The sequence below is a fragment of the Aegilops tauschii genome, chromosome 6, assembly GCF_002575655.3.
Source record: "Aegilops tauschii subsp. strangulata cultivar AL8/78 chromosome 6, Aet v6.0, whole genome shotgun sequence".
In the NCBI taxonomy this organism is placed as follows: Eukaryota; Viridiplantae; Streptophyta; class Magnoliopsida; order Poales; family Poaceae; genus Aegilops; species Aegilops tauschii.
In genome coordinates, this window is record NC_053040.3 from 124,621,441 (window position 1) to 124,638,276 (window position 16,836).

At 48.3% G+C, this 16,836-nt stretch overlaps 1 protein-coding gene across 1 annotated transcript; it reads right to left on the reverse strand.

Moving 5' to 3' along the window:
- Positions 1–4,746: 4,746 nt before the first annotated feature.
- On the reverse strand, positions 4,747–5,741 carry LOC109767128 (protein DETOXIFICATION 29-like). The gene is made up of 4 exons (XM_020325895.1): positions 5,635–5,741; positions 5,299–5,504; positions 4,971–5,093; positions 4,747–4,859 (listed from the first exon to the last, which is right to left on the reverse strand). The coding sequence occupies exons 1-4, from the start codon at positions 5,739–5,741 to the stop codon at positions 4,747–4,749; spliced, it is 549 nt and encodes a 182-aa protein (XP_020181484.1).
- Positions 5,742–16,836: the final 11,095 nt, after the last annotated feature.

The following is a 16,836-nucleotide window of genomic DNA, read 5'->3' on the forward strand; positions in this document are numbered from 1 at the left end:
TACATAGTCTTGCTTACAGACCTTGGTGATGATGACATAACTAGAAGTAAAGTAAATAAACGACATGACTAATGGGCAGGAGTCACTCTAAGAGAACAGCCTCAGCTATACTTCACGCATAGATATGGAGCAGCTAATGAACAGATAGCAAAGGGTAGACCAATTTAAGGGCCAATGGTGGAGGCGGATCCTAAAAGAATAGCTTGAATATATCTTCGGGCATAAATAGAGAATCACATCAAGATTGATGATGCCGATGATGATTAGAAACTTTAGTGCCAGCATGATGTTCATGACTGAATGGGCGGGAGATTGAGGCACATAGATGAACAACTTAGGCCACTTTGCACGCAACACATCAACAGAAAGTACAACTATAAACGAGGCATATACTTTACTGTAAATAACTGATACAGATTCATGTACTTGCCATATACAATATCGTTGAGAATCTCAAGGTCGATAAATAACCTGCTATATTTCCGACTATACAGTGGCCATGGTATTAAACATAGTATGAGTCGCAATTGGATATATATTCTCACCCCCACATGAAAGAAACTCAGAAACAATACAAATGTATCAACACTGTAAGCAATAATCACATGGGGTAATATGTGGGTTTGAATGAGGTATACCATTGCTGCGGAGGACAGCTACGTGCAGTGCATTTTGTCCATTTCACCTAGAGTAGTAGAGGAGCCCAACACTTAGCTGGTGCATTGTCCGTGCAATAGTTTCGTTATGTCTCGGGATTGCATGATACAGTGGGGAAGCTTGTGTCTTTGGAACACGTAACAACTCAGGGCACTCATTCAGTAACCACCGTGCTATAGCATCATATTAACAGAGGACAACCATACTCAAGACAGTGTACTTGAGTGCATTTCTCATTTCCATTAGCTCCTTGGCTTTGTTCTGATCATTTTCAAAATTAATGATGGATGTAACTAGCTGAATCCGTCGAGTCTTTATAGCACGCAGGGTCGGCCCCACAGATATTGGGCCTTAGGTCAAATAAACATCACTATTTATACTAAACTTTAATAGTTGTTTATAATTCATTTTCTCACTTATTGTCATATCTAATTATTATGGTAAATTTTAACAATATTTTGTAATAAAAAATACATTTCTCAACAAAATATGCTTTATAACATATTTAAATTGATTCGACTTAAATGTGATTAAATAAGAAATAAGAAAAATTCATGCGCGTTGGATTATTTCCGAATCTTGTATTAATGTAACATATATGGATGTGTGTGCCGTCAACTATCTTCATAAATACCTTGAAGCGTGTGGTATACATATATGCCTTCATATTATCTTTATGATTAGATATATGCAAATAGGAAAAAAATTCTGGAGTACACGAGATGTTTATGAGGAGCTTGCTACCTAATAATTGAGACTCTTCTTTGTTCATTTTTTTTGGCAAATGTGGGTAACATATTACGATGGGTTCAATAATATGTTGATGATGTGTATATGGTATGTACTTGGCACTGAAATAATATCACTCTAGCTAAGACACCCTTTAGTACAACTTCCAAAAAACCCGAGAGACTTGCATTCTAAGTAAATTGCTCTATAGTGTAAATTTGTAGGTCTCTTATTTTGTTTAGATATTCAACGATTTCATATACTTGACATGCTTTTGGATGTAACACTTTTTCACTAATAATGTGATTATTAATATGCATAGTTTGTGAGTGTGTATGTGTGTGTGTTTTGTGCGTGTGTGTGCACACCTCTGCCATTAGGCCAGAGGTCATTGCCTTGTTTGTTTGGTCTATCTGTTCGCTCTAACGTCAAGGGGACCAAAAGGGCACTGACGAAGGGAAGTAGTAGTTGTTCGCTCCATTGGCAGCAGCTATGTACTACCATCTTGATGGAGAAGAGAAGGGGCAGCACCCCCGGCGAGGTGCGGATGGAACGAGATGCTCTAACATCATGAAGGGATGTTAGAGAAGCTACAGTACCCTAACATCCCTTCTTCACATCCATATAATTAAGCCTAAAATGACTTGAATTAATTTGCAAATTACAAATCTATTGTATACATTTACAAAAATTACATACAAACAAAATTATGGTGCAATAAAATTAATTTCGGATTTTATTTTCTATGAACCGTAATTGCGCACAGTATCTTTGCTACAGTGCACGTGACATCCCTTCTTCGTTTTGCACTGGGATTGCACTGTAGCTTCGTGACATCCCTTCATGATGTTAGAGGATCCGTTCCCGGTGCGGATGTAGGGATGCCGCCAGGTAGCCTCATCCTCAAACAAAAAGGCTTCATAGCAACAGTCGTTGCTCGCCTGGGATCGGGTGTGTAGATGAGTTCTTTGCGACATTAGTTCAAATATATAAAATGTTTTGAAATGTGAATGTTTTTTTAAACACGGTATAGATGCAAGCGCTTATATATACCCGCACACACTCACCCATATGAATGCACACACGCACACCCTACCCCTATGAGCACCTCTGAGAGAGTGAGCTGACATATCATTTTAAGATTTTACGAAGACACCGTAGGCGCCTCGTATTTGACGGAAATGTCTCCCCCCACTGACGTGCATCACCGGAAATCCTGAGAATAAATCCAGAATAAATGCGAGCACCAGGACTTGAACCCTGGTGTGCCTGGGATACCACTATCCTCGTAACAATCCAACCACAAATTGGTTCGCTGAAATGTGAATGTTGGTTCAAAAGATATGACCAATTTAAGTTAGCAAAGATGAAATAAATGGGTGCATTTGTGTAGAAGAGAGAAGAGAGGGAAGGGGCAGCGCATGCATGCAACCCTATGTATAGCTCTTTTCCTCTGTTATACATCAATAATTGCACAATTCTTGATTTACACACGAACGTCCAAGGATCTGCCGGTAATGCTCAATTTTTCATTTTGTGTACAGCACGGTGAGATCTTTTCGCGATGAAATCGAGTTCTGGCGCAAATTCCTTTCCTGGCTGCTTATTCCGATCGTCCTCGTGGCCGCCTTCTTGGTCATCTTTGTCGGCGATTCCTATTTTGCGCTTCAGGCGCCTGTTACAGAAGTGTATTTTCCAAACGAGCGCCTGAAGCGTCCCGCGGGACAGCCCATCTAGCTTTTCTTCGTGTTTTTAATCCGCAAAAATGCTCGCTTAGTGATTCAATCTCGAGACCTCTAGCCTCGACGCCAGTGACAGTAATCACACAACCAAACCACCAGCTGCGTTTAGTTAGATCTTTTCTTTCTTTTCTTCTTCCTCCTTTCTTCTTTCCTTTTCTCCTTCTTTTTTTCTTTTGTCGATGAACTTTATTCAAATTCGTATTTTTTCTTCAAATCGATGAACTTTTTTCTCAAATTTGATGAACTTCTTCAAATTGATGAACTTTTTTAAAATTTGATGAAAGTTTTTTTTTGAAATTCCATGAAATTTTTTCAAATTCGATGGACATTTTTCAGATTGATGAACTTTCTTTCAAACCGATGTTCTTTTTCCAAATTCTATGAACTTTTTTAAACCGATAATTTTTTTTCAAATTTGTGAATTTTTTTTTCAAAATCTGTTAACATTTTTGAATTCACGATATTTTTTCTTTTTCGTCGAAAGTCAACAGTGAGCCATGTACTACCTCCGTCCTGGTTTATTGGTCCCATCACATTTTGTGCCAAAATTTGATCTTAAATTTAACTAGTAAAATGTTAATGCTTGTAATAAAAATAATACCATTGAATACTATGTTTAAATACGAATCCAACAATATAATTTTTGGTGATATGCATTATTATTTTCTAAGTTAAATTTATGATCAAAATTTGACACTAAATACTAAGGAGACCATAAACCAGGACGGAGGTAGTAAATAGGAAGCTTTCCTGACGCTGAATGCGCCAAATAGGAGCTCCCGTCCTCGTCACGGCCTTCGCGGTTGTTTGCCCCGTCCATGTAGCCGTCGAAGACGCCTTCCTCGCCCTCGCCGGGCCCAACGGCACCAGGTTCGCTTACGATGTGTTCCTCGTTGACTCCATGCACAACCGCAACTGGGCCATGCATATCGTGCTCGGGGCTGACGCTCTGCTCGACGCTAAGCTCTTCGCCAGCGAGCACTTCGCCAGCATCCGGATCCAGGGGAGTTCGCGCCGGAGTATCCGGCCGGGAAAGACCGAGGTCTACAATGTCGTGGCGGCGGGCGAGGGCGCGCGCGCCGCTGGGGAGTGCCGGGGTGGCAGCGCTCGTGAAGGAGAGTGTGGCAGGTGGCGGGTTCCAGCTGGAGCTGAAGCTTGCCGGCGAGGCCAGGTAGCTGCCGCACCGCACGCACAGGTTGGTGGGTGGAGGCCACCTGCCCGCTTGAGCTGCCTCTGGCGTCGTTCATGGGGCAGGCAAGGTTCAAGAAGATCAAGTGCGTGGTGTAATCATGGATGGCGATGTAGCCTTCTTCATCTTAGGGGGAAGAATGACCCGGTCGTATAGGATTTTCTTCCATCTTAGGGTGTCTCTCTTTATGTAGTACACGCATACTACTCCCTCCGTTTCTAAATATCTGTTTTTTTAAATATTTTAATAAGTGGCTACATACGAAGCAAAATGAGTAAATCTATATTTTAAAATATGATATGTCTATATACATTCGTATGTGATAGTTCACATAAAATATCTAGAAAGGCTTATATTTAGGAACGGAGGAAGTAGTATTTATTTATTCTTGGTGCCCTCCTGTCCTGACAACGAGCCGTTCCCCACAGTTCATCTTGTTTCTTGCATGGCCGGCAGCTCCATGTCTCCTCCCATGCTCCGTACCCGCTCTACTGCGATCATAGCCTGCATCACGGCAAAACTCTTCATCAGAAACCCAAAAGCTTGATATTAATCAAATTAAAAAAAATCATACTTTCCAATCATTGCAAGCAGCGTGTCAAATGTGTCTTAATTTATACTCCCTCCGTCCCAAAAGAGGGAGTATACATTACCTCTTTCTTCCATTTGGTTCTGAAGAGAATCACAGATAGGATGACGGTATGCAGAATCGTGCCGATCAGCATCCCCACCCATATTCCCCTGCACGTCAAGCTTGAGCTTGATGCCGAAAACCGCTGCAAGGGGCAGGCCAACGAGATAGTACCAGCCGACATTCACCAAGGCACCAAGCTAGGATGGCCACCCAGCCCCTATGGCGAGTTGGCAACTCCTGAAACCACCAACGGTAAACACAAGTTATATCACTGATTTGCTCTGAACAGATTTACGTACTTAACAAAACACGCGAAGCATTTGAGGATGATGTATGCATGTATTTACCTGACAACGCCGGCTGGATGCTGTTGAGTATGGTGGCAGCCAGGAGATAGCCCGGTCTCGCGGTCTCCTTGACGAGCAGGTCGTCGTCGCTGAAAAGCCTCGGCAGCTGCTTCCTCGCCACGAGGGCGACGAGCGTGAAGATGAGCCCGATGGCGGCCGACGTGGTCACGGCCGCGACGACCGAGAACTTGGCCGCTTTCGGGTGTCTGGCGCCAAGTTCGTGCTGTTTTTTTTTAAACTGAAGTTCGTGCTGTTGAAACCGTCAAACCGAGCACAACATCATTTTTCCTTCTGATGTGCGACAGAGCACAGAAAATCATGAGAGGAGATGCGTACCTCACTGCGGCGTTGAAACCGAAAGCTACCGTCGGTGTCCAGATGTTGTAGTTCATGCCGTTGCAGCAAATTTTGAGCAAGCATCGGCAGAGATTATCTATGTCCATTTCAACTTTGAGAAGCAAAAACAGACACTATTGACAGGTGCACTAACCATATGGTCACGGCCCCAACTTGAATCACTGGGTTCTTCAAGCAACCCACCAGAATGAGTACCGCATTTCTAAGCTGCAGAACAAAAATACGGAGTAGAAAATACAAGTATATGTCATTCAGTATTAACTGTACCACACTCAAGAACACGTGCATTTTATCCATAAAAGCAACTCCAACGTAGGTACCCATTTCGTCCGCTGCCGTTCGTTTGAGTCGGCGCGGATAAAAGTGGAGACCCAACGCGCCAACCCATTTGCAAAACGCGTCCGCGCCGACCCATTTGCGGCGGAAATGCGTCGGCGCGGACGCCTCACGCGCCTTCTTGATGTCCGCCGCTTCCCCACCTGGCGACCGTCCACCTACCGCGGTTAGCTTAATTTATGACGACCGCCCATCTCGGGCCCACACGTCAACGACGGCGGTCGGCCTTCTTTAATCCAAGCGTGCAGGGGGGGGGGTGTCCTCATCCGCTCCAGAAGCCCCCCGTCCCCATCTCGCCAGCCTCTGCTCCCCCGTCGGCGGCAACCCTAGCCACCCCTCTCCCCCGCCGTCTCCCCACAAGGATGGGTTTCTTCTTCGGCAAAGGCAAGGGCAAGGACCTCGACACCCCTCCCCCCACCCCCGCCTCCGCCCCCGCCAGCGTCTTCCCGTCGGCCGAGGCAGCGCGTGAGCGTCCCAGTGCACCAGGCGAAGTGGAACTAGGAGAACCGCGTCCCTCTCCCCTACCCGACGTCACCCTGCCACACGACTGGCACTTGGATCCGGAGAGGATCCCAGTGCCGGCAGCGCTGCGGTCAGCGAGGGTGCACGCGGAGGATGTGCGGCACCGGCGGGCGCTGCTGACGCCGGAGCAGCGCCGCTTCTCCGCCTACGACGTCGACTCGCCCTATTGGGCCCGTTGGTTCGCCTTCGAGCACAAGGAGGCCAGGCGGCGCGACGTCCACGACGTCTTGCATGGCTCCCCGCCGTCGGCCCTCGTCGTTCGCGATGAGGACCAGGCGGCGGAGGCCGCCTACCATGCGGCCCTGGCGGCTGTCCTCCGGGAGAGCAAGGAGGAGGAGGCGGCGTACAAGGCGCGCATGGCGGAGGCCATGGCGTTGTCCGCGGCCGACGACTACGTCATGCCGCCGCTGGCCCCGCTGTCCCCAGCCAAGGCTGAGCCGGAGCCGACCCCCATCGAGAGCTACTCCTGGACCGGGGTAGTGCGCGAGTGGGTCAGCGCGCCACCGGTGTGGATGCGGGCGACATAGGCGCAGAAGCGCGCCTACCTCGAGCAATGGCGCCAGCGAAGACTGCCCGAGGAGCGCCGCGAGGGCGAGCACTGTCGGTGTCAAAACCGGCGGATCTCGGGTAGGGGGTCCCGAACTGTGCGTCTAAGGTCAATGGTAACAGGAGACGGGGGACACAATGTTTACCCAGGTTCGGGCCCTCTCTATGGAGGTAATACCCTACTTCCTGCTTGATTGATCTTGATGAATTTGAGTATTACAAGAGTTGATCTACCACGAGATCGTAATGTCTAGAACCCTAGAAGTCTAGCCTGTATGACTACGATTATGATTGTTCGCCTCTACGGACTAAGCCCTCCGGTTTATATAGACACCGGAGGGATCTAGGGTTACATAAAGTCGGTTGCAGAGAAGGGAATCTGCATATTTGGTCGCCAAGCTTGCCTTCCACGCCAAGAGAGTCCCACCCGGACACGGGTAGAGTCTTCGGTCTTCGTATCTTTACAGCCCATCAGTCCGGCCCATGGCTAACATGCCGGACGCCCGAGGACCCCTTAGTCCAGGACTCCCTCAGTAGCCCCTGAACCTGACTTCAATGACGAGGTGTCCAGCGCGCAGATTGTCTTTGGCATTGCAAGGCGGGTTCCCCTTTCCGAATATTCCAAGATAGTCTTCGGACGAACGTGTCCGGATCTGCAACACAAGTACCACACACAACCGCAGAGAGTATAATATTTCACGAGTCTAATCCACTGACAACTTTTTGTAATGTGACATCACGTCTACCCGGTCATTATTTCGAACCGTTTTCGTCTGCCGTTCCGTGTTTCGAGACGCGGTTTTCATTGGCACATCTTGTCGAAGCAGAGATCATGTCCCCTCATTGCGGGATTCTCATCAATACGGGCGTGGGTAATCCAATCGTGTCGTTTACACTGTGCTTGGGAACATGCAAATTTTAAGGCGAGTGAGAAGGCGCTTGATATTCACTGCCTTTATAAGGAGATAAGGATTCCCTTTCTTCACCCATGCCTTCTCTCTTTCTCTGCCTTCCCATTCTCGAGCTCCAGCGCCCAAGTTCTCATCTTTTCCACTTCAAGGAAGCACTCAACCATGTCCGGATCTGAAGGTCAAGGCAAGTGCATGGCCTCCTCCATTAAGGAGAAGGACATCACCAAGCTTCGGGAGGCCGGGTATCTGGCGAAACAAATCACCCACCGGCTTCCAGCCAAGGGGCAAATCGTCCCCACCCCGAAGCCCAACGAGAGGGTGGTATTCATCCCTCACTTCGTCCACGGGTTAGGGTTTCCTCTCCACCCTTTCATCCGCGGGCTTATGTTCTATTACGGGCTAGATTTCCATGATCTAGCTCTGAACTCTTTCCTCAACATCTCGGCATTCATTGTCGTGTGCGAGGCCTTCCTTCGCATCCAACCCCACTTCGGATTGTGGCTCAAGATCTTCAACGTGAAGCTGAAGGTGGTGGATGGCCAGCACGCAGAGTGCGGAGGCGCCATGGTGAGCAAGCTGCCCAATGTCACATGGCCCAAGGGTACTTTTGTGGAGACCGTCAAGGAGTGGCAGAAACTGTGGTTCTACATCACAGAGCCCCGCGACGCCACCTGGGCCGCGGCTCCCGAATTCAAGTCCGGAGCTCCAATGCGGCTCACCTCCTGGATAGAGAAGGGCCCAAACTGGTCTTCGTCGGACGAACTGATAGCGCTGCAGACACGCATCCAAGGCATGGTGGATAAAAACATCAAGCTCGTTGACGTGATCCAGGTGATGCTAGTTCACCGGATCCTCCCATGCCAAAGCTGAATCTGCCCTTTGTGGGAATTCGATCCGGAGAAGCATCAAACCTTGGAAAGGCTCTTCGGAACCACTCACGAAGATGCCTGGAAGTTGCTCTTTAAGGGCAACGAGATGCCGCCGGCCATAGACTCGGACCGCGGGCACGATCTTGCCCACCCTGCCAGTGCGGTAAGTCTTTCCGGTCTCAAGGTGCATCCTCTACTTGCTTGTTCAAGGAGGATATCTAAATTTTACTATTTTCTGAGGTATGGACAGAGAAAGCGGAGCAGATTCAATGTTCGGCTCCGCTGCATGAAGAACCAGTCATCCCGCTCCTGGCGAAGATGCTGGTCCCTGCGCTCTATCAGGCGCCGGAGAAGAAGGCCAAGAAGAAGGCCAAGGGGGTCCGGAGTGGCCCCCGCCGTAGGGGAGCTTTTTACGTGTCGTCCGAAGACAAGACTCACTCCTCCGCCGCCGAAGACGATGACGACGAGGAGGAAGAAAGGAACTCTCCCCCTGATGGGGGAGGAAGAAGAGGGCGGCCTCCACAAATCTGGAGGTGGAGGCGCCCAAGAGGGGAAAGGCCCCCCTTGCGGATAACACCGCGTGGGATGTCGACAGCAGCCCGGAGCGACGCCCCCGAAACAAGCCCCTGGCCGCATCATGAGTACTAAAGACCCACATACGTCCATATGTCTGGCCTCTTTGTTTTATGGTATTAATATGTTTAAATTATGCTGTGGCAGTCCGGCCCATGGCAGCTCCCTGCGATCCTCATTAGGAGGTTCGCTGGATTCGAAGGCGATGGCCAGCGAGTCACTGCCGGCCGCTCAATCTCCCCAGGCCAAGCGCGACGCCGAGGTGCTATCCCGAAGGACCTTCCCCGGCCAGGGGGAAGCCCAGGAAACTGTCCGGGAGGCGCCGGAGGGCGAAACCTCAGTCGCCGGACATATGGGGGAGCAGATCCCTATGGAGACCGGCGATGGGGGCCGTGTTCAGTTCGGCCCCCAGCCGGATACGGTTCCGGAGACCTATACAGCTCCGGAGTCCGGCGAGCAGCCTCCTTCGAGAGAAGGAGGTGTGCCTATCCCGCCGGTGACCTCTGTCCAACCAGAGGCACCGGATAATCTACTGGAAGCGCTACGAGGCGCTTCCATTGTGGATGAACACCGTATCCTTATGGGTACGGTGATTGAGAGGGTTCAGTCCGTCAAAAGCGGACTAACCGAAGCCTGCAGCAGCTTGCTGACAGGTTTTGAGGTAAGCAACACATAAGAAAAAGTCTCATTATAGACAGTAGCCCCTGAGACACTGTCTGGTATTCGGAAAGAAAGGCTGGACAGAGGATCAATTTGTTTATGTAGGAAACTAACTAAATATGTCTTATATGAATAAACAGGCATCATTACTGGCCGTGACCTCACACACTGCCGAAGTCTCCGGACTAAAGCAGAGACTGGAGCGGGTCGAGGAGGAGCTCGGCCAAGCGAGGAAGCAGCTAGAAGACAAGCAAGGTATGTAGTGACTTGCTGTATATTCGGAAAGAATAAATGATGTGTATTGACCGTAATGCTATGATATGTGCAGGAGCGGCGACCGAGGTCGAGGTCCTTAAAAAGGCCCTGGCCGAAGCCGAGGAGAAAGCTGCCAAGGAACAAGCCGCCCGTAAGAAGCTCAAGGCCAGGCTTAATGAGGTCCAGCAAGAGCTCCAGGATGCTGTGAAAAAATGCGAGACCTTGGAGTGCGATGTTTCAGCTCGAGAGACCGAACTCGCCAAGGCTCGCCAAAGCGCGGAAGAGGCCCGGGTTGAAGCCCACGGCGCCCTCCAGGAGATCCAGGAGGCCAAGAAAATCGCAGTGGGTAAGGCGTTTAGCATGCAAAGCAAGTATGTGAAGAAGAAGTATTTCTTACTAACCCGGATTCGGAGTTCTCCAGGGGTGTTTGCGGATCTGCCGCGCAGTGTCTCTGACGCTGCGGAGTTCTTTCAAGCCGAAGAAGGGAGCTCAACAAAGAAGCTGTTCTGGTCGCAATACCTTGCGCCAGAACATCCAGTGCCCTTCACCGATCAGCTAAAGCAGCTGGTCGAGCTGCATAGGGTGGCCGAACTGGCCATGAAGGATTTAATAATCCGGTTGTGGCCTGCCGAAGCTATACCCAGCAGCTACTTCGGTCTCGTGAAGCGGCTAGTAGATGCCTGCCCTCGGCTGGACGTCGTCAAGCGGTCGGTCTGCATCGAGGATGCGCGCATGGCCTTCGCCCGCGTCAAGGTGTGGTGGGCAAAGATGGACGCCGCCAAGCTTGTGACCGAGGGGCCACCTGAGGGCAAGGAGCACCGCACGCCCGAGCGGTATTTTGAAGACGTCCTGGAGGGGTCTCGCATTGTGGCGATGCAATGCGCATAAGACGTTATCTTTGAATGAATACATTCATGTTGTCTCTGCCTTGTATGATGAAACAAAATCGTTATGTAATGTAATGTTTGTTATGTTTTAAAAAAATTTACCTCCTGTGCGGCCGTGTTTTGTAAAATCTGAGAGTTGGCCAGTCGTCGGCTTCTGCCCCCACGTAGGTAGTACGGGGGTGTTCAGGATGTAATCTAAACACTCTTGATCCAATTGTGCGGTCCTTGAAGGAGGTGTTTAGCGCAACGAACCAGGCAATCAGACTATGCGGCTTTAGCACCCTCACTTAGCCATAGGAGTTTGACAATAAAAATGTAGGCGCAGCCCCTAGTATCCGAACTAGGATGCTATAAGCACCTGATCGGGTAAGTACGATCCCTCACGTAATGCAGAAAAAATCTCTAACGATTTGAAACCTCCGAAGAGCTGACCGGATCTCGCCACATCATGACAGTCAGTTTTCGGCTTTCTCTACTGAGGTGCTCATCCGGGTAAACCAGGGCACAATCGCAGTAGTTATCCCTTTACTACCCTAGCCGATATAGCGGAGCGTAAGGTACCAAGCACAGGAGCCTGGCAACCCAACTATTGACCAAAGACATGATTCAGAGCCAATGCATATAGTGCTAAATTCGGGGTGCCGAACTGTACTGTAAAAAGTGTTCGGACTTTGTTGCCGTATTGCGGGGCGCTATGAAGCCCCTGGCGAATTGGAACGTACCAAGGTGTACGGGTGCTACTTGATAAAGTTATCGAAAAAAGAAAAGAAGAAAGGGTAGTAAGCTAGAGCCGCAGAATTTGGGCTGCAAACTGTTTCCATTATAATTTGAATAATGCGTTAAAGTGCATTTATACAAGTAGTGTAGCAAGCAACATGCTATTTTAACATGTCACAACCAAGGGAGAGCTGCCTGTGGGCCCTGAAAACGGGTAGAGTGATCGTTAAAGAGACCACCTAAAAATTCCCCAGTACGTCCATGCTTCTTGCCGTCTTGGTGTATTTATCCTTCGAAAGGACCGGGGTCAGGCCGTCAAGGAAGGCCTATGAAAAAGAAACATGAAAAGGGAGAAAAAAGGAAGCAGTGAAAGTATGTGTGTTCGGGGATGGTTGAGCTGTTGGAAATATGCCCTAGAGGCAATAATAAAATGGTTATCATTATATTTCCTTGTTCATGATAATTGTCTATTGTTCATGCTATAATTGTGTTATCCGGAAATCGTAATACATGTGTGAATACATAGACCACAACATGTCCCTAGTGAGCCTCTAGTTGACTAGCTCGTTGATCAATAGATAGTCATGGTTTCCTGACTATGGACATTGGATGTCATTGATAACGGGATCACATCATTAGGAGAATGATGTGATGGACAAGACCCAATCCTAAGCATAGCACAAGATCGTGTAGTTCGTTTGCTAGAGCTTTTCCAAATGTCAAGTATCATTTCCTTAGACCATGAGATTGTGCAACTCCCGGATACCATAGGAGTGCTTTGGGTGTGCCAAACGTCACAACGTAACTGGGTGGCTATAAAGGTGCACTACGGGTATCTCCGAAAGTGTCTGTTGGGTTGGCACGAATCGAGACTGGGATTTGTCACTCCGTATGACGGAGAGGTATCTCTGGGCCCACTCGGTAATGCATCATCATAATGAGCTCAATGTGACCAAGTGTTTGGTCACGGGATCATGCATTACGGTACGAGTAAAGTGACTTGCCGGTAACGAGATAGAACAATGTATTGGGATACCGACGATCGAATCTCGGGCAAGTAACATACCGATTGACAAAGGGAATTGTATACGGGATTGATTGAATCCTCGACATCGTGGTTCATTCGATGAGATCATCGTGGAACATGTGGGAGCTAACATGGGTATCCAGATCCCGCTGTTGGTTATTGACCGGAGAGTCGTCTCGGTCATGTCTGCATGTCTCCCGAACCCGTAGGGTCTACACACTAAAGGTTCGGTGACGCTAGAGTTGTAGAGATATTAGTATGCGGTTAACCGAAAGTTGTTCGGAGTCCCGGATGAGATCCCGGACGTCACGAGAAGTTCCGGAATGGTCCGGAGGTAAAGATTTATATATGGAAAGTCCTATTTTGGCCACTGGAAAATGTTCGGGATTTTTCGGTATTGTACCGGGAAGGTTCTAGAAGGTTCCGAAGTGGGGCCCACCTGCATGGGGGGACCCACATGAACGTGGGTAGTGGGGGCAAGGCCCCACACCCCTGGTCATGGCGCACCAAGATCCCACCTTAGAAGGAATAAGATCATATCCCGAAGGGATAAGATCAAGATCCCTAAAAAAGGGGGATAACAATCGGTGGGGAAGGGAAATGATGGGATTTCTTTCCCCCACCTTTGCCAATGCCCCAATGGACTTGGAGGGGAAGAAACCAGCCCCCTCCACCCCTATATATAGTGGGGAGGCGCATGGGAGCAGCACCCCAAGCCCTGGCGCCTCCCTCCCTCCCGTGACACCTCTTCCTCCCCGCTTGCGCTTGGCGAAGCCCTGCCGGGATCCCGCTACTTCCACCACCACGCCGTCGTGCTGCTGGATCTCCATCAACTTCTCCTCCCCCCTTGCTGGATCAAGAAGGAGGAGACGTCCCCGCTCCGTACGTGTGTTGAACGCGGAGGTGCCGTCCGTTCGGCGCTAGGATCATCGGTGATTTGGATCACGACGAGTACGACTCCATCAACCCCATTCTCTTGAACGCTTCCGCGCGCGATCTACAAGGGTATGTAGATGCACTCCCCTCTCTCTCGTTGCTAGATGACTCCATAGATTGATCTTGGTGATACGTAGAAAATTTTAAATTTCTGCTACGATCCCCAACAGTGGTATCAGAGCTAGGTCTATGCGTAGTTTCTATGCACGAGTAGAACACAAACTTGTTGTGGGCGTAGATGTTGTCAATTTTCTTGCCACTACTAGTCTTATCTTGTTTCGGCGGCATCGTGGCATGAAGCGGCCCGGACCGACCTTACACGTACGCTTACGTGAGACAGGTTCCACCGACTGACATGCACTAGTTGCATAAGGTGGCTAGCGGGTGTCTGTCTCTCCCACTTTAGTCGAATCGGATTCGATGAAAAGGGTCCTTATGAAGGGTAAATAGAAGTTGGCATATCACGTTGTGGTTTTACGTAGGTAAGAAACGTTCTTGCTAGAAACCTATAGAAGCCACGTAAAAACATGCAACAACAATTAGAGGACGTCTAACTTGTTTTTGCAGCATATGCCTTGTGATGTGATATGGCCAAAAGGATGTGATGAATGAAATATATGTGATGTATGAGATTGATCATGTTCTTGTAATAGGAATCACGACTTGCATGTCGATGAGTATGACAACCGGCAGGAGCCATAGGAGTTGTCTTTATTTTTTGTATGACCTGCGTGTCATTGAATAACACCATGTAAATTACTTTACTTTATTGCTAAACACGTTAGCCATAGAAGTAGAAGTAATCATTGGCGTGACAACTTCATGAAGACACGATGATGGAGATCATGGTGTCATGCCGGTGACGAAGATGATCATGGCGCCCCGAAGATGGAGATCAAAGGAGCAATATGATACTGGCCATATCATGTCACTATTTGATTGCATGTGATGTTTATCATGTTTTACATCTTATTTGCTTAGAACGATGATAGCTTAAATAAGATGATCCCTCGCAATAATTTCAAGAAAGTGTTCCCCCTAACTGTGCACCGTTGCGAAGGTTCATTGTTTCGAAGCACCACGTGATGATCGGGTGTGATAGATTCTAACGTTCGAATACAACGGGTGTAAGCCAGATTTACACACGCAATACACTTAGGTTGACTTGACGAGCCTAGCATGTACAGACATGGCCTCGGAACACGGAAGACCGAAAGGTCGAGCATGAGTCGTATAGAAGATACGATCAACATGAAGATGTTCACCGATGTTGACTAGTCCATCTCACGTGATGATCGGACACGGCCTAGTTGACTCGGATCATGTTTCACTTAGATGACTAGAGGGATGTCTATCTGAGTGGGAGTTCATTGAATAATTTGATTAGATGAACTTAATTATCATGAACTTAGTATAAATCTTTACAATATGTCTTGTAGATCAAATGGCCCACGCTAATGTTGCCCTCAACTTCAACGCGTTCCTAGAGAAAACCAAACTGAAAGATGATGGCAGCAACTATATGAACTGGATCCGGAACCTGAGGATCATCCTCATTGCTGCCAAGAAAGATTATGTCCTAGAAGCACCGCTAGGTGATGCACCCATCCCAGAGAACCAAGACGTTATGAACGCTTGGCAGCAGCGTGCTGATGATTACTCCCTCGTTCAGTGCGGCATGCTTTACAGCTTAAAACCGGGGCTCCAAAAGCGTTTTGAGCAACACAGAGCATATGAGATGTTCGAAGAGCTGAAAATGGTTTTCCAAGCTCATGCCCGGGTCGAGAGATATGAAGTCTCCGACAAGTTCTTCAGTTGTAAGATGGAGGAAAATAGTTCTGTCAGTGAGCACATACTCAAAATGTCTGGGTTGCACAACCGCTTGACTCAGCTGGGAGTTAATCTCCCGGATGACGCGGTCATTGACAGAATCCTTCAGTCGCTTCCACCGAGCTACAAGATCTTTGTGATGAACTTCAATATGCAGGGGATGGAAAAGACCATTCCTGAGGTATATTCAATGCTGAAATCAGCGGAGGTGGAGATCAAAAAGGAACATCAAGTGTTGATGGTGAATAAAACCACTAAGTTCAAGAAAGGCAAGGGTAAGAAGAACTTCAAGAAGGACGGCAAGGGAGTTGCCGTGCCCGGTAAGCCAGTTGCCGGGAAGAAGCCAAAGAATGGACCCAAGCCTGAGACTGAGTGCTTTTATTGCAAGGGAAGTGGTCACTGGAAGCGGAACTGCCCCAAGTACTTAGCGGACAAGAAGGCCGGCAACACCAAAGGTATATGTGATATACATGTTATTGATGTGTACCTTACCAACACTCGTAGTAGCTCCTGGGTATTTGATACCGGTGCGGTTGCTCATATTTGTAACTGAAAGCAGGAGCTGCGGAATAAACGGAGACTGGCAAAGGACGAGGTGACGATGTGCGTCGGGAATGGTTCCAAGGTCGATGTGATCGCCGTCGGCACGCTAGCTCTACATTTACCTACAAGATTAGTTTTAAATCTCAATAATTGTTATTTAGGGCCAGCTTTGAGCATGAACATTGTATCAGGATCTCGTTTAATTCGAGATGGCTACTCATTTAAATCCGAGAATAATGGTTGTTCTATTTATATGAGAGATATGTTTCATGGTCATGCCCCGCTGGTTAATGGTTTATTCTTAATGAATCTCGAACGTAGTGTTACACATATTCATAGTGTGAATACCAAAACATGTAAGGTTGATAATGATAGTCCCACATACTTGTGGCACTGCCGTCTTGGTCACATTGGTGTCAAACGCATGAAGAAGCTCCATGCAGATGGACTTTTGGAGTCTCTTGATTACGAATCATTTGACACGTGCGAACCATGCCTCATGGGTAAGATGACCAAGACTCTGTTCTCCGGAACAATGGAGCGAGCAACCAACTTATTGGAAATCATAC

Excerpts from the sequence above, each read along its gene's own strand:
- LOC109767128 (XM_020325895.1), bottom strand. The coding sequence starts at position 5,741 with ATGGACATAGATAATCTCTGCCGATGCTTGCTCAAAATTTGCTGCAAC. Across the intron at positions 5,505-5,634 it reads GGTTTCAACGCCGCAGTGAG|ACACCCGAAAGCGGCCAAGT; the intron begins GTACGCATCTCC and ends ACTTGGCGCCAG. Across the intron at positions 5,094-5,298 it reads CATCCAGCCGGCGTTGTCAG|CGGTTTTCGGCATCAAGCTC; the intron begins GTAAATACATGC and ends TGCCCCTTGCAG.